This window comes from Megascapheus bottae, chromosome 7, assembly GCF_031878675.1.
Source record: "Megascapheus bottae isolate mThoBot1 chromosome 7, mThoBot2.hap1, whole genome shotgun sequence".
Classification (NCBI taxonomy): domain Eukaryota; kingdom Metazoa; phylum Chordata; class Mammalia; order Rodentia; family Geomyidae; genus Megascapheus; species Megascapheus bottae.
The window spans coordinates 79,232,715-79,258,842 of record NC_143515.1 but is presented as its reverse complement, the minus strand read 5'-3'; the positions used below and the strand labels follow the sequence as shown (position 1 = coordinate 79,258,842).

The following is a 26,128-nucleotide window of genomic DNA, read 5'->3' as shown; positions in this document are numbered from 1 at the left end:
GCACTCAGAAGAATGAGTTTAAGGCTAGCAAGACTGCTTCAAAAGAACAAAAAGAACCAAGGTAGGGAAAGGGAATGGGGATAAGAAGGGCGGGGGAGAGAGAGAGAGAAAGAGGGGGGGGGCGGAATTTACTTTTTTTTTTTTTGGTGGGCCATAGGGCTTGAACTTGGTCTGGGCACTGTCCCTGTGCCCTTCAGCTCAGGGTTACCACCCTACCTCTGAGCCTGGGTGCTATTCCTGAACTCTTCAGCTCAAGGCTATCCCCCTACCCTTCCCTACTTCCCGTTTTCTAGAGGTTAATTGGAGATAAGGGTCTCGGGTCCTTTTGTGCCTGGGCTGGCTTTGAACCTTGTTCCTCAGATCTCAGCCTCCTGAGTAACTAGGATTACAGGTGTGAGCTACCAGCACCCGGCTCAGTTCTATATTTTTCAGCACTGGAAATATCTGTGCTGCATATTTTTGTCTGAAGAACATGCCACAGTGTACTCAGCCAAAGGAAAGGAAAGGGAATTCAAAGATACTTTGAGATGGAAGAGCATGGTCCCATCTCTATGCCGGCCAGATCTCCTCTCTTGCCCTCACCTTGCCATCCTCCTCGCCACCCTTCAGACCAGGTATCTAGCAAGCTGACTGTACTATGCACAGTATTTTCTTACTACCTCTTCAGCCAGCCAGGGCCCTTGACTCAAATGTATGTTCCATGTCATCCAGGAAGGTCTTGCCTACGTTCCCTGCTGCTTAGATGGGTTACTCCTACAAACTCTCCACTCACCAGAGATCCTGGCATATGACTATAAACAGACTTCCTATGCCAAGACCCAAGTCCATGAGGGAAGAAGCTGCACAACAGGGCCCAGCACAGAGTGAAAGGAAGCAAAGCTGGTCAAATAAATAAAATGAATATATGCATGAGCCAAAAAACACTAAACCATCCTTACAGGATTCCTATCTGCCACAAAACCAACAAGTGATCTTGCACTAGAATTAGGGAGACAAATACATCTCAGAAAATCAACCTCAAAGCTGGACACGGTGGCTCACACCTGTAATCTTAGCTACTCAGGAGGCTGAGATCTGAGGATTACAGTTCAAAGCCAGCCCAGGCACTTAAAAACCATGAGACTCTTATCTCCACTTAACCACCAGAAAACCAGAAGTGGTGCTGTGGCTCGAGAGGTAGGGCGATAGCCTTGAGCTGAGGAGCTCAGGACAATGCCCAGGCCCAGAGTTCAAGCCCACAACTGACAAAACAGAAAAAGAAAAAAGAAAAGAAAATCTTGAATTGCTTTTAATTATAATTTATCATTACTATCATTCAGTTCTTTAGTTGTACTAACCACTGAATGAGGCTAGCATTATCCAATAGGCTGGGAGCCCTGATGGAACAAAGGGAGAAAGGAGGAAGTCAGAAGCCCAAGCTGGTCCACTTTCCCTGAGTGAGTACCTCCATTGCTATCTATCACTACAGTCCAGCTTCTCCAGTCAACACAGACTCTTGCCAGTGATTCTCCAGGGAACTTCCAGCTCTGTAACCGTACACTAGGGCTGCATCAAGGGACAAGGGTCCCTTGTTCTGAGGCTTCTAGCTTCTTAGACTGAGAAGATATGAGGATTCCCTGGCTCTCCAGCATGCATAGTCACTGAAGGACTATATCCTGCCATCAACAGTATAACCCATTCTACTAAATCCTACTCTGCTCCTCTAGAAAAGCCTAACACAACAGCACATCGCCACAGAGGGGATAAGCAGTAATAACAAAACACAGAAGACACAAAGCTAGGGATCCGATTCCTTATGCAAAACTCGTATAGCCATGTGTTTCAGAGTTCAGAAATAATGTTTTGTCAGGTATCCATGTTAGTATTACAGAATACCCAGCAATATTTAGAATGCTATATACTCTTCCTTGAATTTCAACCAAGTATCTTTTTTAAATTCTGCTCCCAAATTCACATGTCTAGACCAGCGACCTCCCTCCTACCACCTGTCTAACTAGGTACCAGTTTCCATTATGCAACTCTCAACTACTTTAAAGTCAACATTCATTTACTCAGAAAATCACTGTGCTAGGAACTGAATAGTCATCTAAAATGTTCTATCTGATCAGCACACTCAGCAAACAGTGCTATGTCCCTTTTATTGTTCAATTAGAGAGCCTGGTATAGCCTTGACACTTTCCTATGCTTCCTATCACTCACTCATTCCTTCTAAACCTCTCCAATTTATTTACTTCAGTCCATTTCTCCTCTGTATCATCTATAGACTAAGCCAGGTGTCGTTAACTAGAAGCAATCCTGCCCTCAAGTGACATCTGAAAACCTCCAGAAACACTTAAGGTTGTCACCTCTCAGATGAGTGTGGATGATAGAGCATCCAATAGGTAGAAGAAGTCAGGGATACTACTAAATATCCCACAGTCCTGAATATCAGGGACTATCCACCCTAAAATGTCAGCAGTGCTGAGGTTGAAAAGCTTTGCTTTAAGTAAGCAAAGAAATGATGCACAACAATACAATAGTTTTTATATTAGTGGCAGTTCCTTAAGAAACTATTACAACATATAACTATTTTAGTGTAATAAATAACATTCTATTAAATGCAATGCACATGTACATGTGAACAAACTGAACACTCACTTGTGCATGCTCTCCACTCCTATCACAATCATGATGCAGTAGGAAATCCCACTTTGTACAAGAAAATGTAAGGCATACCTAGAAAAGGCAAGAAGAGTATGGTGAGAAGAAGTCACAAACATCAGCTTCCAATAGTTTAAGTTTAAAAATATTTCGTATAACCCAACATATTCCTATGTTCAAAACCAGGGAACACCTGGAGAGGGCGTCTCATACTGCAGGCCCTAAGAGCTGGAAAAACAAAACCTTCCCCAAGCTGTGCCCAGGGTGTCCACATCTCCCAGCAAGAGGAAAGCAGTGTGGGATTATGTGGCTCAAGGATTACCGCTTTCTTCCTAATTCAAGGAACAATGACTTACAAAAAAGTAAGAAACGTGGATTTCAGTAAAGCTCTGATAGAATATCAGTTATCTCCCCAAAAAACTTCTCCAATATATACTTTATATTCTGCTTTTATCTTTTGAACAGTACTCATAAAACAACAAAAGAACTAAAAATCAAAATGTTTCCTAAGAAATACCCAAATCCTTAAATATCTTTAATCTTTAAAATCCTTAAATATCTTTAATCTTTAAAAATCTATCCTTAAAATATAACATAAATCTAGTCATTTCTTAACTTTCTGCAATGTACATCTATTACAAGATTGTAACTTACATGGCATAGTACTTCATTTTGGTGCAGAAATCACAAAATTTAGGCAAAGTACAATTTGGATCTCAGGGACTAAAATCAACCCAAATTGTCCCTGCAATTATACATAGGGGGCATAGCTTATGATAAAAATTTTTCAAATTGGGGCCGGGAGTTTAGCCTAGTGATAGAGTGCTTGCCTAGCATGCACAAAGACCCGGGTTTAATTCCTTGGTACCACATACATAGAAAAAAGCCGGAAGTGAAGCTGAGGCTCTAGTGGTACAGCTCTAGCCCAAGACTGGCAAAAAAAACAAAATTCAAATCATTATACACAGTTTATTAATAAGGGTCTTAACCTATCGTTAAAATTACTTTTTAACTTATTCATTACGTAATAACAGACACCTCCAGGTTTAATAACCTCTAGTTATTTAATTTTTTTTTGGGGGGGGGGACGGTCATGGAGTTTGAACTCTGGGCCTGGGCACTGTCCCTGAGCTCTTCAGCTCAAGGCTACTGCCCTACTCCTTGAGCCACAGCACCACTTCCAGTTTTCTGGTGGTTAATTAGAGCTAAGAGTCTCACAGACTTTAGTGTCCAGGCTGGCTTTGAACTGGGATCCTCAGATCTGAGCCTCCTGAGTAGCTAGGATTATAGGCATGAGCCATCAACCAGCTTGGTTGTTTAAATTTTTTGACACATTATGAGTAAGCTATATTTTTACACTCCAGATCTACACTAAGAAGGGAATAATAAGCTCCAAAGCAGACTCGTAGAAGAAATTTACTTTACCCAGTAAACAGAGAAGGTCATTGTGTCTGCACTCCCCCTTGCAGGATGAGTGCATGCACGCACACGCGCACACACACATACACACACACAACCACAATGAACTGGAATGCTGCTATAATCAGAGAGCTATGAGGAGGCAGAAAACTTTACACAGTACAAACTGAAACAGAAGGATGTTTTTAAAACAAATTCGTCATGATTAAAATACTTTAGGAAATGATCTACCTCCTCTTCACTAACAGGTGTGACATGGAAAAAGGAACTGATACTTTAAGAACACTGAGAAAAATAGAACTCATAAAAGCTACTTATCCTAAAAAATAAAAATATTGTTAAGTGCTACTGCAGAATTTTTCTTCCTGTATGAATAAAATGCCATTGTAGCACCTGGTGTGTGGTCTAGTGGTAGAGTGTTTGCCTAGTATGCATGAAGCCCTGGGTTCAATTCCCTAGTACCATATACACAGAAAAGGCTGGAAGTGGTGCTGTGGTTCAAGCCTTGCCTCAAGAAATCCCAAGAACAGTGCTCGGGCCAACTTCAAGTCCCAGGACTGGCAAAAAAAAAAAAAAAAAAATGCCATTGTAACCTAAGGACACAGGACAACTTGGAAGCTAGCAGTTTGATTTCTCCAGCAGTACTACCCCTCAGATGGCATGTCTGGCAAATCTTTTGCAGGCAATGCAACATTTAGGTAGCTAGCTATTGGATAAGCCTTTGCTCCTGCGATAATACCAGCTTATCAGCACTGACCTGCTTGCTCTGTCTTGTTGACCTCCCACCAAGCATCAAGTTACTTTTCTATTCAGTAAAAGCATTGAGCTTTCAAACTTTCTTGTACTAAGCTACTCAACCTATCCTAATTAGAAATATGGACATCATAAATATATAATATCCATTTAAACTATTTCAGGATTATGAGAAAACACATGAAAATTATTCACTGGGCTGTCACAAAAACCACGTAATGATTAAGCTTTATCAAAGTAGAACTTAAAAAGGCTTTTCAGATCCATTCTATCTAACCTCATTGTTTCACAGTTGCTAAGATCACATGCCTAGTTAGTGCCCCAAATGATATAAAAACTCCAGTTGTTTCTGGCCAACTTTCCATTGGCCAGTTCTTCAAGGGATGGGATATGGTAAAATATACATCACATTTCTTCCAAACTGCTTAATACTTAAAAAATAAAACAATGCTTGTCCCAAAGAGGTTAATTTACTTTTAGATAATACATTATATTTGTGTTGCATTTTAAGTCACACTACAGATAGATATAAAATGTATTTCTAGCAAAATAATGCACAAGTTTTTAAAAGGTCAGAAGCTCTGTTAATTATTCAACTAACTAATCACTGCTGAATAACGGCATTTTTCTGTTTAGTTTTTGGCAGTGCTGGGGGTCAAACCAAAGGCCTACTACATGCCAGTTAAGCACACCCCTTACCAGTGAATGTCTATTTTATGACAATTTAATGGACCAGACAGTGGATGGAACAGTCTCTATCCTCAAAGAGCTTCTAGTCTAGAAACAGATGCACTAGTAAGTAGCTTCTTCTACACCACATGAAAAACAGCTTATAAGCAGTGATTCCTGCAGGTAATCCCAGCTACTTGGAAGTGGAGATCAAGAAGAATCTAGGGGCCGGGAGTTTGGTCTAGTGGTAGAGTGCTTGCCTAGCGTGCACGAAGACGCACCACATACATAGAAAAAGCCCAAAGTGGTGCTGTGGCTCAAGTGGTAGCACTCTAGCCTTAAGAAAGCCCAAGGACAGTGCTCAGGACCTGAGTTCAAGCTGAAGAAGAAGAAAGAAAGGAAGGAAGGGAGGGAGGGAGGGAGGGAGGGAGGGAAGGAAGAGGGAAAGGAGGAAGAAGAAAGAAGCAGCAGCCTCTAGGTTTGTGGGCAGCCCCAGCAAAGAGTTGGTAAGAACAATCCATCAACTGGGCATGGTGGTATGTACCTAAATTCAGTTACTCCTTAGGAGGCTCCAGGTAAGAGGGTCATGGTCTGCATCCTATCCCAGGCAAAAACTCAAGACTGTGCCTGAAAAGCTCAAGAGAAAAAAAATGGCTATGTCTTTGGCTCAAGTACTACAGCACCTGCCTAGAAAGTATAAGGCCCTGGTTTCAAGTTCCAATACTTCCAGAAAGAAAATCACTAACAAAAAGAGTGGATAAACACAAAAATACGTAATCTGAAGTCAGGTGCAGTGACTCACACCTGCACTCTTATCTACTCACAAGGCTAAGCTCTGGGGGACAGTGGTTCGGGACCAGCTAGGGAAGAGTAGTCAATTAGACTCCATTTCCAAAATAACTAGCAAAATTCCTGATTGGAGGTGTGAATCAAATGTAGATTGCCAGTGGAGCAAGCAAGCTCAGCAGACACAAATCCCACAATCTGGACCACCAGCCAGATGACGGTAAGATGGCTTAAGTAATCCAGAACGCACAAATCCACCCAAGATGTTTTGGACTTTGGAGAATTCTTGATTACAAGTCTGTGAAAAAGAAATGTGGAACCAATAAAATCTATGCAAATACTCCCAAAGTCCAAAACACTCTGAAATCTGAAACACTTTGGTCCCAAAAGTTCAAGAAAAGAACCACTCAACATGCAATAGACAACTGTGCCTGTACAACAATCCCTGCTCAGGATGACTGGCTTCTGAGCTGTGCTTCCTGTATGTAGTGTAAGGGCTTCTTCTCGTTCTCCCAATAATTCTGGATTCCATGTTACAGATGAGGAAGGTAAATGCAGCAGGTTGAATTATACATTCAAAGTCACGTAACTGTCAGAGCAAGGCACCTGAACCCAATCAAGGTCTGTCTGATTTCTAAGTCTGTGCTTTATTTCATTACCCTACGTTCTTATCAGAGGTCTATCAGTATGTAATATAACTTTTAAATTGGTTTTCAGCTAAAAGTAACTAGTAAGCCAGGTGCTAGTGGCTCATGTCTATAATCCAAGCTACTCAAGAGACTGAGATCTGAGGACTGTGATTCAAAGCCAGTCCAGGCACAGTCTGTACGATTCTTCTCTCCCATTAACCACTAGAAAACCAGAAGTGGTAATGTGGCTCAAGTAGCAGAGCGATAGCTTTGAGCTGAAGAGCTCAGGGACAGCGCCCAGGCTCAGAGTTCAAGTCCCACAACCAACCAACCAAAAAATAATAATAATAACCGGTATCTGGACATTGGTGGATCATCTCTATTATCTTAACTACTCAGGAGCCTGAGATCAGGGATCAAAGCCATTTCGGGAAAGGCCATTAGATGCTTATCTCCAATTAACCACCTTAAAAAAAAAATTAGGGGCCAGGAGTTTGACCTAGTGGTAGAGTGCCTGCCTAGCAAGCATGAAGACCCAGGTTCAATTCCTGGTACCACATGCATACAAAAATCCAGAAATGGTGCTGTGGCTCAAGTGGTAGAGCGCTAGCCTTGAGAAAGCCAAAGGACAGTGCTCAGACCCTGAGGTCAAACAACAGGACTAGCCAAAAAAAAAAAAAAAAATCAGAAATGGTGCTGTGGCTCAAAATGGTAGAGCACTAGCCTTGAGAAAAAAAAAAAAAAAAAAGACACCTCACCTCAGGGATAGCAACTATAATTGACCAGAAGAAAAAAACAGTAACTTGTAGTTGGTTACCAGTAGCTCATGCTGTAATCTTAGCTACTCAGGAGTCTGAGATCTGAGGATCATGGTTCAAAGCCAGCCCAGCAAGAAAGTCTATGAGATTCTTATCTCCAATTAACCACAAAAAGCCAGGTGTGGAGCTGGAGCTAAAGGGGTAGAGTGTTAGCCTTGAGGGCAAACACCCAGAGCCAGCACCCAGACGCAGAGCTCAAGCCCCAGGACCAACGAAAAAGAAAAAAAATTGCTATGACATAACTTGAAATATTGAAGACTACTTGACATTAGTGTTGGATGGCATGTTACAGGAACAACTGCTCACCAAAGGATAACTAGTAAAGATCCATCCTCAACTTGAGGGGGGGGAAGGAGGGAAAGTAGGAGAAAAATGTGGTAGGGGGTAACAACGATGGACAAGAAATGTACCCATTACCTTATGATGTATGTACTTGTAACCCTGATAATAAAATTAAATTTTTGCCTGGAGTTTGGCCTAGTGGTAGAGTGCTTGCCTAGAGCATGCATGAAGACCCGGGTTCGATTCCTCAGTACCACATACTTAGAAAAGGCTGGAAGTGGTGCTAAGGCTCAAGTGGTAGAGTTCTAGCCTTGAGAAAAATCCAAGGACAGTGCTCAGGCCCTGAGCTTAAGCCCAGGACTGGCAAAAATAAATAAATTAATTAATTAATTAAATTCTTAAAAAGAAAGCCATCTTCACCTCTGAGCTGCTATGCTTTTCCACAGACCACTAGCTAAACTGAACATAAGCCTTCTCTATCCCTCAGAAAATCAAATACACACTCCATAGCAAAGTTATTTATTAGTTAAAAAGCAGACTGAGACATGCTTTAAAATATCCTATAAAATGAAGCCAGAGAAAGGACAAAATAAGAATGGTAGAATTAGAATTATTGATGAAGCTGGGTAACGGGCCTATGAGCGTTCGCTGTATCACTGAACTTTTCTATTTGGAAAAAAATATGTACTACCCCAGACAACATTTTTGAATAGAGAGACAGAAAGAGGAGGAGGAAGAGGAGGAGGAGATACAAACTTGATGTGGTCAAGACAGGACAAAGACTTTACTCAGGTCTCAGTTACAAATCCATGCCACACACACCTCAGTGGCAATCTATGTCTGTCATGAGTGCTGGTAACAGGGCAAGGGAGCAGACACATAACAAATTATCCTTATTTATTTGGCATATATCAGTTACACAGGACAGGATTTCATTGTTGTGTATCAGCACATTTATAACATATTCCAATCAATCTCACCCCTCTATCACACTATCTCCCCTCCTGTCCCCGGCATTCATTTTCATAGATGCAAACAGTCTATTTCCTAGTATTCCCTCCTTCATCCTCCCCACTAGACCAACCCCCTCCTGCTAGTCTCCACCCACCTACAGAATCTATCTTGATTGATTTTTCATGGGTAGCCAGGAAACAGTTTCAATTGCCAGAGGCAAAAAGTAGATTAAAAACCACTAATGCTACCCAGCCCACAGCATCCTACCAATTCTCCCTCCAATAGAAACTACCAAAGCAAGTGATTTCCACTCTCTCACGTCAAACAACGGCCCACAGAACAGCCCTAAGAGTCCTCGTGGTAAACTGCAGCACACAGACTAAGTGCTCACTCAGAAGGAAAACTCAGAAGTCACAAAAGAGCCCTTCCCTAAGTCTGTGTTCATTTGCCAAGAGTGGGCTCCTTCCTGTCCTGCCTCTGTCAGGCACAACTGGAGCTACCCCATCAGGAAGGTCGGCATGTCTCTGTCCTGGCTGGCTGGTGAGGGAGAGGCTGAGGGAATGGTATGCAACTCGTGGGAAAACTACAAGCACCAGTTTTCCATCCTAAGTCAGTTTTCTAAAAAAAAAAAAATTTTTTTCTTTTCACAAAAAAGAAGTGATAGAACCTTAAAACTGACTTTATCGTGTTCTTAAAAGATAATTGCAGGGGCTGGGAGTTTGGCCTAGTGGTAGAGTGCTTGTCTAGCATGCACAAAGACCTGGGTTCGATTCCTCAGAACCACATACATAGAAAAAGCCAGAAGAGGTGCTGTGATTCAAGTGGTAGAGTGCTAGCCTTGAGAAAACCCAAGGACAGCGTTCAGACCCTGGACTCAAGCCCAGTACTGGCAAGAAAAAAAAAAAAAAAAAGCAACTGCAGACCAAAACATTTTTAATTATTGGTTGCCTATTTTAACACTAAAGAACAATTCAAGAAAGTATAATTATATGACTGATACTAAAATAGGGCACAAGATGAAAGGATATCTTTTAACGCCCCCCCCCCCCAAAGGCCAATTGCAGCTGGGTGCTGATGGCTCACATCTATCATCCTAACTACTGAGGAGGCTGAGCTCTGAGGATCACAGTTAGCCGGGAGTTTGGCCTAGTAGTAGAGTGCTTGCCTAGCATGTACCAAGACCCAGGTTCGATTCCACAGTACCACATACATAGAACAAAAATGAAGTGGTGCTGGGGCTCAAGTGGTAGAGCTCTAGCTTTGAAAAAGCCCAAAGACAGTGCTTAGGCCTTGAGTTCAAGGCCCAGGACTGGCAAAAAAAAAAAAAGTAATTTGGGAGGATCACAGTTAAAAGCCAGACTGGGAAGAAAAGTTCATTAGACTCTTATTCCTGATTAACTATTAAAAAAGCTGGAAGAGAAGCTGTGGTTCAAGTGATAGAATGAAAATGCTAAGGGACAGTGCCTAGGCCCTGAGTTTAAGGTCCAGTTTTAGCACAGACATATACATAAAAAGCCAATTTTATTTAAAAAAAAACTAATAATCAGGCTAACATGCAACCAATGTTTGTTTCTGTTATGCAACTAATGTTTTGTTTTTGTAGAATGAAGCTTGTCATGCTAGGAAAAAAATCTGCAGAATAAATGGAAAGAACTACTTGTGACAGATTTTTTAAAAATTACATACCCCTTTTATCTGCCCTCTTCATAAATTATAAATAGTAAATTTCTCTACAAGAGCACACTAAAGACAGAGCTCATTACCCATCTCTTGTTCTTGTATTAAAAAAAAAATTAAAGCTAGTCATGAGAGAACACTTTATAAGAACAAAACTGTATATGTGGTTTTTTTCTACATTTTCAGTTCTCAAATCTATCCCAGGAAGTCTACATTTAAACATGATCAAATAATTACTTACCATCCAAAGCAAAAAAATGCAAGGTAAAGGCCCAAAAGGGTAGCAACTATGTGTCTTATAAAAGAACTAGTTTTGCTTGCATGTAGATAAGTTCGAAACCAAATGGCTGCTAACAAGGCAAAGAGTTGGCACACTACAAAGTTGACCTGTAAAGAAAAATTAAAATTTTATATTAGCAACACACTTAAAAATTTCATTTGATGTTACATTTAAATTGTAAGGACAAAAACACCATGATTACATAAAAATCAAGATCATCTCATTTACAGGAAAACAAAGTCACAAGGAGGAGCCTTCCATGGATGAACTTCAGTTAAAGTCGCAGGCCCCTCACACTAACTCCTGGCAGGGGACGCGAGTGTCCACACAGGGGCAGTGCAGAGAAGCACCTGGAAGAACCTGGACAAAGGTGAACATGCAAAGACAGAAAGCACAGGACATCCTAGGCATTAAGGGACAGAGGAACCTATCTGAGTGACTGGTGGAAAAGAAGAGCTCAAAGTGCCTCACAATGTGCTAGTACATGGTCGAGCTACCCTAGACCCCACCACTAAAGGAGGTCCTACAGATCTGTGGGGTGCAGGGGGAAGGGTGAGGATGAACGACAACAGAGGAGGCTGCCCTCAGGAAGCAGGGGGTACCGTGGGGGGGGGAGCCCTCCAAGCCCAGTGGGGTCATCAGCAGATGCCCTCGCCAAGCCTGCAGCCAGTCTCCTCATGCACACTGGTGGAGTGGGCATCCCGAGGCTGCTCCCTCTCCACGGACACCACTGACAGCAGGGTGTCTGGTGGACTAAGGGGCTCAAGGAAAGTTTCCATTTCTCTTCTGCAGGCACAGTCTTACCGAATGAACAAAAATGTGGCTTGAAATCTATAAATAAAAGATATTTTTTCCTAAAGGCACAAACAAGTAGATTCTTGTCTTGCATTACAAGGAAAAAACAGTTGAGCATTGTAGTGTGTTGTCTAAGAGATCACTGTTCTCTGAACCACACTCGGTACAAGCAAAATGACTTTTCAAATACTTTGAGCACTGTTCTCTCCCAAATGGTTCCCAAGAGATTCTTTTAATTAAGCCAGAAGTAAATAGATCAGAAAAATTTGTATTCTTGACACGAATAGCTATTCACACCTGCATAGTTTCTTATAGTTTAAGAACTTTCAAATGCCTCAATTTATAAATTTATAAAGCAAAATATGAGAACTCTAAAAATGTAGTCACAGAACTAATACAGTTTGGGTTTGGAATTGAACAGACCAATATTAAGTAGCTGTTTTAAAAGTCTTCACCAAAATGTTTTAAAAACAGCGTAAAAGAAGGAGCCTGAGAAGTGAAGGCCCAAAGTGGGGACACATGGAGTGGGCTTGTGTTTCTATCCTAGCAGGACCCCAGTGCCATCTGACTAGCTTCCCTTTCCCTTGCTCACCTCATCTTTCCCTCCTCCCGTGGTTTTAGACTTATGTAATATAAAGTATGATTATTATAGACATATCCTTGGACTACTGATATACAGAGTTTTATTTCTATAATTGCTGTTTATTTCTGTATTGTTGTTTTTCAGACCAAGAAAATGAGCACAGGCCTCACTCTAGACACTGTATCAAAATCCCTGACACTGAAGTTTGTATTAAAATACAGGTTCTCGGGGCTGGGAGTTTGGCCTAGTGGTAGAGTGCTTGCCTAGCATGCACGAAGACCTGGGTTCAATTCCTTGGTACCACATACTTGGAAAAGCCAGGAGTGGCGCTGAGGCTCAAGTGGTAGAGCTCTAGCCTTGAGAAAAATCCAAGGACAGTGCTCAGGCCCTGAGCTTAAGCCCAGGACTGGCAAAAAAATAAAAATAAAAATAAAATAAAATACAGATTCATATAAAGCTGAAGTCGCTGAAGTGAGGGTGCTGGAGGAACGGGACATGAAGGGCTCAGGTGTGAAGACACAGTGAGTGCACATGAGATGAAGTAGGAAGTTGGGTAGGTTCACCAGGCGCTTTCTATGTAGTGCAGTTATTTTATGGAGATGAGAAAAAAACAGTGGTGTATTTGTCAAATGGGAACACCCTCTCTGCAAAATAAGAACTAGAAGAAGCGTGTATAGAACAGGAAGTCTGGGTTTGCTGGGAGGAGAGTGGAACAAACCAATCCAAACAGCCACAGCAGCTGAGATAGAGGGTTGCACTGTGAGCCAAGGCAGGGAAACTCCAGGAAGAGAGCAGTTTAGAGAAAAGTAAATTGTCTCTCAGGTATGAGAAGGTATGGTGTGAGAAGACCAAGCACGCACACTTGGAGCTACAAATCTGGGAATGGGGCATACAGCTTTAAGGAAACCACAGAAAAACAAGATCTGTGATGCTCACAGCCAAGGTCAAGGATCAGGAATGGCAGGAGGAATGAGCAGTCTTCTTAAATGAACAGACCTGCCAGGGAAGTTGGCAGGGGGCTGCTGCTCAAGACACAATGGTCACTGGTAGATGCTATAAGGCATTGAGTCCAACTTTACTGGTGCGCAGTCAGAGTAGCTGAAAACTCCCAAGAGCCAGATTTTATAGACAGGCAAACAGTCTTGGTATTTAGAGGACCTGACTTTAACTACATAGAGTAAGACTAGCCCACGTTTCCCCCCACTAATTGCCAGGATAACTGTGAGGAGACAGGAGGGTGCTCAGAAAACACAATGAGCCTCAGTCAGAGCTAGGAGCTCCAGCTCCAGAAGCCTGGGAAAGGGCAGTCCCTCCCTGTCCGAGGGAAGCCCCCAAAGGTTTCCTGGAATGGTAGTGGCCTTAGAACTGACCGATAAAGGACGAGAACTGGACAGACCACACAACAGGAACTCCAGGAAGGGAAACAGCATAACTCAAGTAGAAGGAGGAGGAGGAAGAAGAAGGGGGGGGCAGTGGTGGCAGCAGCAGGAGCTGGGCTCTGGTGGCTTATACCTGTAATACTAGCTAGTCAGAAAGCTGAAATGTGAGGATTGTGGTTCAAAGCCAGCCCAGGCAGGAAAGTTCATGAGACTCTTACCTCCAATTAACCATGAGAAAACCAGAAGTAGGGCTATGGCTCAAAAAGGCAGAGCACTCACTTTGAGCAAAAGAAGCTCAGGGTAGCATCCAGGCCCCACAACCAGCAACAACAAAAGACTTGTAGACACCCAGATGAAGAAGTCCAGATTGGCCGCTACTTTGCTAGAGAAGACTAGAAGACAGACACCCGGACAGAGAAAGGTCCCAAATGTAAAATGTTTCTAAATGGAAACCCTATCATACTTATTCTCTCATGAATTCGGTAGGTTGCAGAGGCAAGAATGTAAGTAAGCATGTATCTCCAAAGGAGTGTCAGGAGATGTCGCCCTGAAGACGAACATAGATACCAGTCTTGGCTACCCATCATGCGTGGGGTACTTCACACCAACTATCTCAGTCTTTAGGATAAGAAGCTGCTCCCCCATTTTACCTAACCCATCTAGACATTAAGAGCAAGGTCCTATCTAACAAGGGGTGGTACCCAAACTGGAGCCCAAACCTTACTGACCTAGCCTCTACTTCCATAACCCATCTCAAGATCAAACTCAAGGGGTTGGGAGTTTGGCCTAGTGGTTGAGTGTTTGTCTAACATGCACAAAGACCCGGGTTCGATTCCTCAGTACCACATACATAGAAAAAAGCCGGAAGTGGTGCTGAGGCTCAAGTGGTAGAGCTCTAGCCTTGAGAAAGTCCAAGGATAGTGCTCAGACCCTGAGCCCAAGCCCAGGACTGGCAAAAAAAAAAAAAAGATCAAACTCAACTGCTATAGGCAAGGTCCTAAAAGAGATTCTGTTACCTACCAGACACTGTCATCATCCTATTTCAGAAAACCTCACCACATGCATCATACAGTTAGTCCTCCTTATCTGTAGGTTCCACACTGCCATATGCAACCAACTGAAAGATTAAAATATTTGAAAAAAATTTCGCATCCGCATTGACTATGTAGAGGCTGTTTTCTTGTCACTATTCCCTAAACAGTACAGTATAGCAATTTTCCTAATATTTACATTGTATTATGTAGTTAAATAATCTAAAAGAGGATTTTTTTAAATGTACAAGGTGAAGGTAACTATGTTATCTGCACAGGTTATTATTTTTATATGTGGGACTTAGGTATTCATGGATTCTGGTATCTGAGAGGGGTCCTGGAACCCATTCCCCACCCCTGAATTGGGGGTGGAGGGGACAGCATCTAAGTGAAGTTATCTTGATCTGAAGTGATGTGCCTTCAAATAAATTACCTTTAGTAATTAGGATGTGGGATTGGAGGGCAGGCGGAACACAGGATGGACAGAGCAAAGACGAAAAGGCTTAGCTATTGCAGGTGCTGGTGGCTCATGCTTGTAAGCCTAGCTACTCAGGAGGCTGGGATATAAGGATCATGACTCAAGGTTAGCTTTGGCAGACAAATCCATGAAATTCTTTTCTCCAAATAACCAAGGGAAAGCCAGAAATGGAGGTATAGCTCCAGTGATAAGAGTATTAGCTTGAGTAAAAAAGCTAAGCAGGAGTATGAGGCCCTGAGTTCAAGCCCCAGCACGTACATTCACACACAATTTACCTCAGGATATACAAAAGACTGAACATTCTTTTTAAACTTATGAAAGCAAAAATACAAACAATCATAAAGAAAAGTGGTAAATTTTAAAACTATATATGGCAAAATGAAAGAGAAAAGGCAAAAGATCAGTGAAAAGTAGGGGAAAATACACTTAAATACAAGTCACTTAATAAAGAACTTCTGCTATCTATGGGAAGACGATGACCTACTGAAAAGAAAGCTGGTGCCTAGCATGCATGAAGACCTGGGTCCGATTCCTCGGTACCACATACATAGAAAAAAGCTGAAAGTGGTGCTGAGGCTCAAGTGGTAGAGCTCTAGCCTTGAGAAAGTCCAAGGACAGTGTTCAGGCCCTGAGCTCAAGCCCAGGACTGGAAAAATAAAATAAAATAATAAATAAATAAATAAATAAAAGCTGGGCAAAAGGCACAACAATTTACACATATCCTTACCCAATAACCTAAATAATATCCTCTCTCAACCATAAGATGTGTAACTTAACCCTATCAGTGAGGAGCTTCTTTTCCCTCTCAGTGGCTGTGAATTGTGAGAAGTGATGTGTGTTACTTTGGGGCCAGAACTCTCCGCTGCTAGAATGAGCATTGTCAGGTGTACCTTTTGACTGCAGTATTCCAGATGGAAGGAAGAAAAATGGCCTCAGAAGCTTGAACTGTGAGCAAGAAAGATCAGGGGTTGGCTTACTGCAGCTTACTGCAGTAAAGTCTACCTTGACTTGATACAACTAAAAATATATACACACATGGATATATACATTTATAGTCTAGATAAGAATGTAAGACTGTATGGTCTTATGTCCTATAAGTAATAATTTAAGAACATAAATATTATGGATTAAACAGACTTCCTAAGCAAAAACATAATAAAATTACAAGTGACAATGTGGAAGAAATATATATACACACATACATGAGATACAAAATGAAGTGTCTGTAGTAAAAACGTACTTTAACCTGGCATGTTGGGGCATGCCAGTAATTCCAGCTACTTCAGAGGCTGGGGCAGGAGACTCAAGAGTGAAGGCCAGTCTAACCTATATAGAAAGATCCTACCAGAAAACCTAGATACATAAGGTCATATAGGATGAGACTAAATGAAAGGATCTCTAGGATATGGAAACAAGAGCTTTATCTTGGGTGATTGTTCTTAAAGTACTGTTTTCTCCTCTTTTGTTGTCCTTTGGTTAATCTCATATTGTTAGTGTATCTGACTTTGTTACCTGGTATACTATATATACTTTACTTGTTTATTTGAAACAGAAAAGGGAAGGGGGGAAAACAAGATGATTGGGAGGGGCTGAGGAGAGAGAAATGGGGGCAAAAACATGAGAAGGGGCATCAATGTGTGAGAAGTAATGCACCTACTAACTGGCGAATGTAACTGTAACCCCTCTATACATTACCTCTATAATAAAAAAACAAATAAGAAAAAAAAAAGAAAAGAAAGAGCCTGCCTGGCACTGATGGTTCATACCTGTAATCCACACCTGTGATCGTACAGATCTCAGGAGGCTGAGATCTAAGGATCACGATTCAAAGCCAGCCCAGACACAAAAGTCCATGAGACTCTTATCTCTAACCACCAGAAAACTGGAAGTAGTGCTGTGGCTCAAGGGGTAGGGCGGTAGCCTTGAGCTGAAGAGCTCAGGGACAGTGCCCCCAGGCCCAGAGTTCAAGTCCTATCACCAAAAAAAAAAAAAAAAAAAAAAGATCCTGTCTATATATACACAAATATACACAAAGAAATAATCATGTGAGAAACTAATATACAAGTCACAAAAATAACAACAATTGGATGATTTTAATGCAGTTAAGAAGAATGATAGGGATCTGTATATTATGGTTATTTGGGAAATCGAGATATATTATTAAAGCAACAAGTAAAAACTGTAAGACAGAAGGAAAGTCAATCTGTGTATCTACATACTCTTTCTGGTTATTATGAGCCCACTATGCAGTTACTATATACTTGCTATTGATATAATTGCCATTCTGTCTAAGCACACACACAGCAAACCTCACCGTCAGTGCTCTGACACCTAGTATGTGACAGGCTTTGTAAGAGGGCTGTGCGATCCACACAGGCACCATTACTCCATAGCCTATACCACCCAGGCACAGACTCCTGCTCCCATATGCTCCAAGCCACAAAATCCAGACATTAACCCGCTAGACCCGACTCCTTTAGGAAGGAAGGAATTGGAAAAAAGACATGGACTTGATATGTTCCAATGTTTTCAACCCTGCGTGTACAATGAAGCCTGTTGTGAAAATCTTTCCTTTCCTGGCTTATCCCCTCCCACCCTCACAAATACCCGCCTGTGCATATTCACTCTTTCACCGCTGGCATACTGTACACAGCATTGCTGTGAATATTCAACTTGTTAAAAAGGCAGAAAACTGACAGCTACTGCAAATCTTTCTAACATATGTGGGAACTGTAGTTCTACTTCATTTGCTAACCTGCTACATGGTATTGTGGTGCGTGAATACCTGAGAGGACTTGCAGGTACACTACCTGTGCTGGACAGTGCTCTCCAGAAGTGGCGCTGTGGCATAAGTGGAAGAACATGAGCCTTGAGCAAAAAGTGTCCAAGGACAATGCCCAGGTCCTGAGTCCAAGCCCCAAGCTTGGCAAAAAAAAAGAACCCTTTATTTGAGACTGATCATTTGCAGGTAGCATTTGTCAGTGTAGCCTTGGCCTTTCATCATCGTGAAGGATGCTTCTTCCAGGACAGATTTCCTTTTGGGAATATCTACTCTTTGGCATTTGCTTCTGATATCATATATATGGCTGTAATCTATAGATCTGTACCTGTGGAACTCTAAAGCTATTTAAAAAAAAAACAGGAAATAATTCAAGTAAGATGATATTGCTTAGTAAGAGAAATCAGAAGAATCTGAAATGTCCACTTGGCCTTATGCATGTATCTCCGTTTCTTATGTAAGCCAAATTATCAGCGTTCCCAATGCTATGCTCTACTTCTCATTTCTGAGACCTAACATTCAACCTGCCTCTTCCTCTGGAATCCCCTTGCTGAATGCGTGGCCTCCACCTGGCCACCCAAACCAACACAGGTGCCCCCCTCTTTGGTCCCACAGTGCCTGCACTCTTGTCTGTCTCTGCTGTGAGCTGCTGGAGGACAGACACTATTCCTGACTGAACTCCACATGTGGTAGACAGTATCTGATAGTGAAGGAAAGGCCTGGTTTGCTTTGACTACAAGGATACAAATTAAGTCCCCCCCACTTTCCCAGAAGCTAATTCCTGGAAACCTAAACAGTACCCAATCCATTCTAGGCCAATCCGACTTAGCTAGGGTTATCTGGTAAACACCATTATCACTCGCCATCAACTTTATGTGGTGTGTTTACACACTGGTATACTACTAAGAAAAGCTTGTATTTATATACTATAATCTAACATTTTCTCTATTCTAAAGTATCAAAATTGTTTTATTAACATCACAATTGGACCCTGTAGTAACTGTATTTGGAAAACAGAATATTCCTTAAGAACTTATTACTTACTCTGACACTGGAAACCTATTCAGAGCCATGAAAAAGATTCCATAGAAATCTCTAAGGAACAAAGGGAAAGGAAAAAGTCGCAATGAAAAACTTATCTTACTGAAATATTTTCTTTGGTTATCAAGTAAGAAAAGAGTCCAATTTGTCTTTCAAATATGTACCTTCAGAGAGTGGGAAAAAGAACTTTCTATGTAGTCTCAACACTACTGGGGTATAAAGTAAGGGCTTATACAATGTTTTACTGGTCCTTGTATCAAAATAATAAACTGTTCTTTTTCCTCATAAAACTGAGCTTAAAACCTTGTAACAAGTTCTGAATATGAAGCACTATTTTAACTGATAAATTATTGCTTTCAAATCAGGAACCTGCGCCGGGAATTTGGCCTATTGGTAGAGAGCTTGCCTAGCATACACGAAGACATGGATTGGATTCCTTGGTACCCTATACATAGAAAAAGCTGGAAGTGGTGCTGTGGCTCAAGTGGTAGAGCTCTAGCCTTGAGAAAGCCCAAGGACAGTGCTCAGGGCCTGAGTTCAAGCCTGAGAACTGGCAAAAAAAAAAAAAATTTAAGGGGGGGGCCGAGAGTTTGATCTAGTGGTAGAGTGCCGGCCTACCATGCAGGAAGACCTGGGTTCGATTCCTCAGTACCACATACAAAAACAAAAACAAAAACCTGGAAGTGGTGCTGTGACTCAAATGGTAGAGCATTAGCCTTCAGAAAAGTCCAAGGACAGTGATCAGGCCCTGAGTTCAAGCCCCATGACTGGCAAAAAAAAAAAAGAAAGAAAGAAAATCATTGCCTTCATGCATTCACTCATGTAAGACTCTTTCTTAAGCAGTACTTTCACTCCAAGGTAGAAATAAATGTTACAACACCGGTGACTCACATCTGAAATCCTAGCTACTAAGGAGGCTAAGATCTGAGGATTGCGGTTCAAAGCCAGCCCAGGCACAAAAGTCCATGAGATTCATCTCCAATTAACTACCAGAAAACCAGAAGTGGCACTGTGGCTCAAGTGGTAGAATGCTAGCCTAAAGCTGAAGAGCTCAGGGACAACACCCAGGCCCAGAGTTCAAGCCCCATGACAAACCAAAAGAAAAAAAGAATGTTACAAATAATGTCAGTAGCAAACAAAATATTCAGAAATGACCTCTTTGTTGACTGAACACACTATACTTTAAACACAGTGTCTGAATTTAGTGTCAGAACAGCTTCCAAACTTCTAGTTTGGAACTGCTGTTTGAAGTAGTCTATCAGAAAACACAATAACAAAACTTAACAGGTTTTCTGTGTGCCAAGTATCAGATCCAATACTACTTAGTCTATGTCTACACAACATAGACTGGATATAGAGTCAAAAACAAAGTATTGAAATCATCAACTTTAAATACCTGCAATTTCAAGTGATTTGGGAAAACATGAGTCACAAAAAAACAATGTTCCATGAAGCTTTACTTTCAGGTTTAACGGTTACTCTACTGTAGTGATGCAGCTCCTGTTGGCAGTATAATTGGCTTTAACTCGTTTGGTGTTCCCTAAAGCCCTTCAGAGAATCTGGGTCAGTCAGAATGACTAAGAAATAGAGAAAGAACACATGTCAAGTAGCACAACGGCTAGAAACTCACTGCTCTTAGGTAGCAGTATCATTAACAGGTTACCAATCTCTACATAATGGAAAATCAAAATCCTATATGTAGGAGCAACACGAAATATAAAGTACTACAAATTGTAAAAATACATATACAGCTGGGTGCCAGTAGCTCATGCCTATAATCTTAGCTATGTAGGAGACTGAAATCTAAGGATCACAGTGTGAAGCCAGCCTAAGCGGGAAAGTCTGCAAGGCTCTTACCTCCATTTAACCACCAAAAGGCCAGAATGAGAACTGTGGCTCAAGTGGTAGAGCCTTGAGCAGAAAACCTCAAGGACTGTCCCCAGGCCCTGAGTTCAAGTTCCACAACTGGGACAAAAAATAACTATACAAATACACCTAAGTAAGTTTTGAAATGATGCAGGAAAAAAGTCAGATGAGCAGTGGAACAGGTAACTTGAGCCTGTAATGCCACCTCCATGGGAGGAGGGGATCAGGTGCAGCCCAAGGCCAGCCCAGCGGGGTAAGAAGTTCACAAGAGCTCCACAGTAACCAGTGGCTGGGCAAGGCGGGACGTGCCTTAGCCCCAGCACTAGAGTGGGACCACAGCCCAGGAGAAAGCGAGAACATCAATAACCAAACCAAAAAGGTGGCTCAGGGAGTGCAATTCCTTTCCAGTAAGCTCACAGCCCCAGAGTTCAATTCCCAGTATCACCAAACAGCGAAACAAACAAAAGCAGTGACTATTAGGAAGCTGTGGTAAGATCTCCTGTTCAAGGCCAGTCTGGGCAGCACAGCAAGAGGACCAGTGGAACTCTAACTGAAACTTTTGAGATAGGGTCCAGTATGCGGTTGGGTATGATGACATACACATCTGCGGTTCCTTCATGGTTTCTGGCTCTTATCTCCTTCCTGCTAATCAGGCCATGAAAAACTAGATCCATTCTTTTTTCTTTTTCTTTCTTTTCTTTTCTTTTTTTTTTTTTTGTTGTTGTTGGTGGTGGTTGTGGGGCTTGAACTCTGGGTCTGGGTGCTGTCCCTGAGCTCTTTAGCTCAAGGCTACTGCCCTACCCCTGGAGCCACAGGGCCACCACTTTCCGTTTTCTAGGGGTTAATTGGAGGTAAGAGTCTCCCAGAGTGTAGTGCCTAGGCTGGCTTTGAACTGCAATCCTCAGATCTCAGCCTCCTGAGTAGCTAGGATTACAGGCATGAGCCACTGCACCCGGCTTTTTTTCTTTCCCTTTTATTTTATTTTATTTTATTTTTGTCATTCCTGTGGCTTCAACTCACAGCCCAGGCACTGTCCTTAGGCTTTCTCAAGGCTAGTGTTCTACCACTTGAGCAACACTACCACTTCCAGCTTTTTTCTGTGTATGTGATACAGAGGAATCAAACCCAGGGCTTTGTGCATGCTAGGCAAGCACTCTACCACTAGGCCAAACTCCTGGCCTAGAACTGTTCTTTAAGTGGATCACAGAGACTATCTTCTCCTACTTTCCACTTTGAAACTGGCCATAAAGACATTCCCCTTTTCCTAGAGGTCAGATGGTCTCTTTACTCCTGCCCCATGCCCTCCAGAGGAATGCTGTAAGAGAAGCCAAGATGGCAGCTGAAGCATGCAAACCTTGCTGGGTTTCCCCACCTGGTCCAACAGTCAGAGAGGTTCCAGGAGGGTGACACACCCACAGAAGAGCATGAGAGCTCTGGCACTCTTTGATCAAGATGCTTCCTGAACTCTGTGAAACACTCAAGCACAATAATCAAATCTGAGGAGGAGGGCATAGGAGAATTTATTCAAACCACAGATAAACATGAGACGTGTGCCTGTCCTCTTAGGGAGGGGAATAGTGTTGAGGACTTCAGTCTCAACCCATAGGACCTGGCATATCTCAGGCAAATGTGTCAGAATGGAACTGGAAGGTAGAACATGGAGCTGGTGCCTGAGGAAGAATTAACTGCTTGCCTGCTGATGGGGAGAAAGCCCCATGGCTTCTACAATTCTGGGAGTCTGCAGGACTAATAGGTGCAGTGTCAAATCAGAGGGAACTGGATGGTTTTTCTGATACAAGCCGACATTCAGATATGCTACAGATAATATTTGAGAAGACTCTGAATATAACAAAATTAAAAACAAAAAAGTTAGATAAAATTCCATCATGTAAGTTTTACAAGAATCTCTTACAGCAAAAAACAATGAACAAAATCAAAAGACTTTTAAAAAGTATTTACAAGGGGCTAGGAGTGAGGCTTAGTGGTAGAGTGCTTGCCCAGCATGCATGAAGCCCTGGGTTCAATACTTCAGTACCCCACAAGCAGAAGTGGTGCTGTGGCTCAAGTGACAGAGTGCTAGCCTTGAGCAGAAGCAGCTCGGGGACAGTGCCTAAACCCTGAGTTCAAGCCCCAGGACTGGGAAAAAAAAAAGTATATCACCAAGTCATATCACCAAGGGCTAGTTTCCCTTAATTTATATAAGGCTCCTATAGATCAGTAACAGAAAGAGTAACAACATAATAGAAAAATAGGCAGAATGCAGGTATGGTCAGTTCTCAGAAAAAGAATTACAGATGTTATTCATATTTAAAGATGCCAAACCTCTAAATTAAAAGAAATGGAAATTAAAATCAGAATGCAATGACATTTTCGCTTACTGGATTGGTAAGAACCAAGTCTCTAGAAGCACACGCACAGCACTGCCATGTACACAGAAACCACCACTCTAAACCACTGGGGACGAGAGGATCCACTGATACAGTGTGATGGAGAACATTCTGGAAATGGGGAAGATGATGAATTTGTATGTAATACTGTGGCACTAGTAATAATAGGAACATGGGAAAAGACAGGATGGTTTAAAGCATGGCTCAACAATTACCACAAAGACTGAGGGGGCCCTGAAAGCCCTCAGGTGAAATGGTCTCCCAGATCAACCTGAGTAGCTGCCCTTTCTCCTCACCAAAAGAAACCTGACTTTGTTGGCACGGTGGCTCAAGTTTGTAATCCTACTTAGGAGGCTGAAATCTGAGGATCAAGGTTCAAAGCCAGCCCAGGCACAAAAGGACCTGAGACTCTTATTTTCAGTTAACCTCTAGAAACCGGGAAGTGGGGCTTGGCTCCAGGGTAGGGCAGTAGCCTAGAGCACAGGGACAGCGCCCAGGTGGAGTTCAAGCCTCATGACCCACAAAAAAAAGAGAAGAAAAAGGAAAGAAACCCAACTTTGTTCAGTGACTGGACACCATCAGCTTTGAAAGGCAGACCCTTCCCTAACCCCACAGGTAATTAAGGACTGGTCTCAGCCAGCATGCCAATGCCTAATGCAGGAAATGCACCTATGAAATTGTACCTGCGCTAAATCAGCCTGGGGACTTCTGGGCACACAGCAAACATCTTGGACTTTCACTCATGCAACCTGCAGATTATAGGAGCATGCAGAAAGGACGTGGGGCCTGGGACTCATGTGGGGAGCGGCTGAGTAGGAATCAATGTTAAGGTAGATAGAAAGACTAAAAAGCCACGGTGAGACGAGAAATCTTGTGGTGTCTGGATTTCCTGAAGAAAACCTCAGGAAGAATGCCCCAGCAGGCTGGCCACATGGCTTACTCAAGATCTCTGTTTATATGTTCCACCACTGGCATTTAGTATCTACTCCTGAATAGATGGTTTTTAAATACATGATATGCGTTTGTTTTCAAATTTGCAAATTCAATCAGCCCCAGTACTTAAGACCGTAATTATTTCATTTCTATAACACTAGATCTGCAATCACTGAATTTTATGTAATGGAAATCACATCTAAAAGGATACGAGCATTTCTAAGCACTTCTAGGAAAATATTATAGGTCTTATGGCATTTTAACAAAACTTTTTCAAGCAGAAAATAAACACTTCTGTCAAAGCAATACATGACATTTAATTCAATAACTATAATGTTCAAAGCTACAAACTACAAAACACACTTTTTCCTGAACTACCAAGGTAAATTACATCATTAATCCCTAGATTATATACTCTGTACCAAGTTCAAACTGGACACATCTGAACTGATGAAATTCTCTGTTCCACGTGCACACGGAACAAGCTCACCATCCCATGAAACCAGATTTTCTCCTAGCTCCCATATTTTACCAGGGTTACATGTGCTCAGCAACTCAAGCTAGAAATTCTGAAACTTTTGTTCATACTTTTGAGGCTTGCAAAAAGTTTTAAGTAAGGCAGGCACCAGTGGCTTACGTCTATAATACTGGCTACTTAGGAGGCTAAGATCTGAGGGCTACAGTTTGAAGCCAGCCTGGGTAGGAAAGTCCATAAGACTCTTACTTCCAATAAACTATCAAAAGAAAAAGAAAGAGCGCGAGAGAAAGAGGAAAGGAAGGAAGGAAGGAAGGAAGGAAGGAAGGAAGGAAGGAAGGAAGGAAGGAAGGAAGGAAAAGAAAGTAGAGCTGTGATTCAATTGGTACAGTGCTAGCCTTGCAATAAAGCACAGGAATAGAGGGACCAGTACAAAAACAAATGAACAAATTTAAAGTACCCGCTATACAGAATTTAGCCAAGCACTGTCTATGATTCTTTCTCAGCTTTTTTCAGACCTGGCAGCACGTTTTATTCACCTAGACATTCCTACTCACCCCTAAGTACCTGATTCCATCTGTGCTACTGAGGTCAACTATTAAGAATACAAGCTCAGGTCTGTAATCCTAGCAATTTGGGAGGCCGAGATCTCAAATTTGAGGTTTGAAGCCAGGCTGGATACAAAAGTCCAGAAAACATTTCTCCAATTACCCCCAAAAAACAAACAACCAAGTGGTAGAGCATGAGCCCTGAACAACAACAAAAAGAAAACTATAAGGGACATTGCCTATGCTGTAAGTTCAAGCCCCAATGCAACACACACACACACACACACACACACACACACACACACACCCGTATTTTCAACTTTCTTATGCGCTTAAAGCTCTTAATATTAATAGTGTAACTGCTACCATTTCAAGCCATATCACTAGAAATGTAAAACCAAGCAGCAGGAGCTCAAGGATGCATGCCAGTCCATACTCATTCCAGTGGATAAATAACACGGCTGTTCCAACACTCACAAAACTCACCACCGGCAAGAAGGCAGACAACAGATCCCAATGACAGCCTGTCAGTCTCACAGAAAATGGAGGATGCCTCTTTCAGGACTTACGCCCTCTGAGTTCTGTGCCCACTGTCTATCCTAATCCCATATAAACTAATCACACTGGGTTTAGCCAACAAAGAACTTACTCTCCCAGGATATTCTCTTCCTTTCCCCTCTCCTTCCCCCCCCACCAAGAGGGCAAAGGAGAATGAACTGGAAGGCAAGCCCCACCCCTCCTCCAGCATCCCCTTACTCCCCTCCTCCTTGCTAAAGTAGATAGTTAAAGCAGCCCCTTATCATCCCCTATCCCCACCACGCCAGGGCTCACTAACTGGCAAACACCTAAGCACATTCTCAGATCCCACAGAGAACAAAAACACTGAGTCTGTCCAAATGCACAGGACAGAAGCAGGAAGTAAGTAA

The 26,128-nt window shown here is 42.2% G+C and overlaps 1 protein-coding gene across 1 annotated transcript in view; it reads right to left on the bottom strand.

Annotated features, from left to right (window-relative positions):
* Mboat2 (membrane bound glycerophospholipid O-acyltransferase 2) overlaps positions 1–26,128 on the bottom strand; it is a 121,641-nt gene that overhangs the window by 70,728 nt on the left and 24,785 nt on the right. The window contains exons 2-3 of the mRNA XM_090337483.1: positions 10,869–11,014; positions 2,638–2,715 (exon numbers count right to left, since the gene is read on the bottom strand). Coding sequence (XP_090193609.1) covers positions 2,638–2,715; positions 10,869–11,014 — 224 coding nt within the window. The remainder of the gene's footprint in view (positions 1–2,637; positions 2,716–10,868; positions 11,015–26,128) is intronic.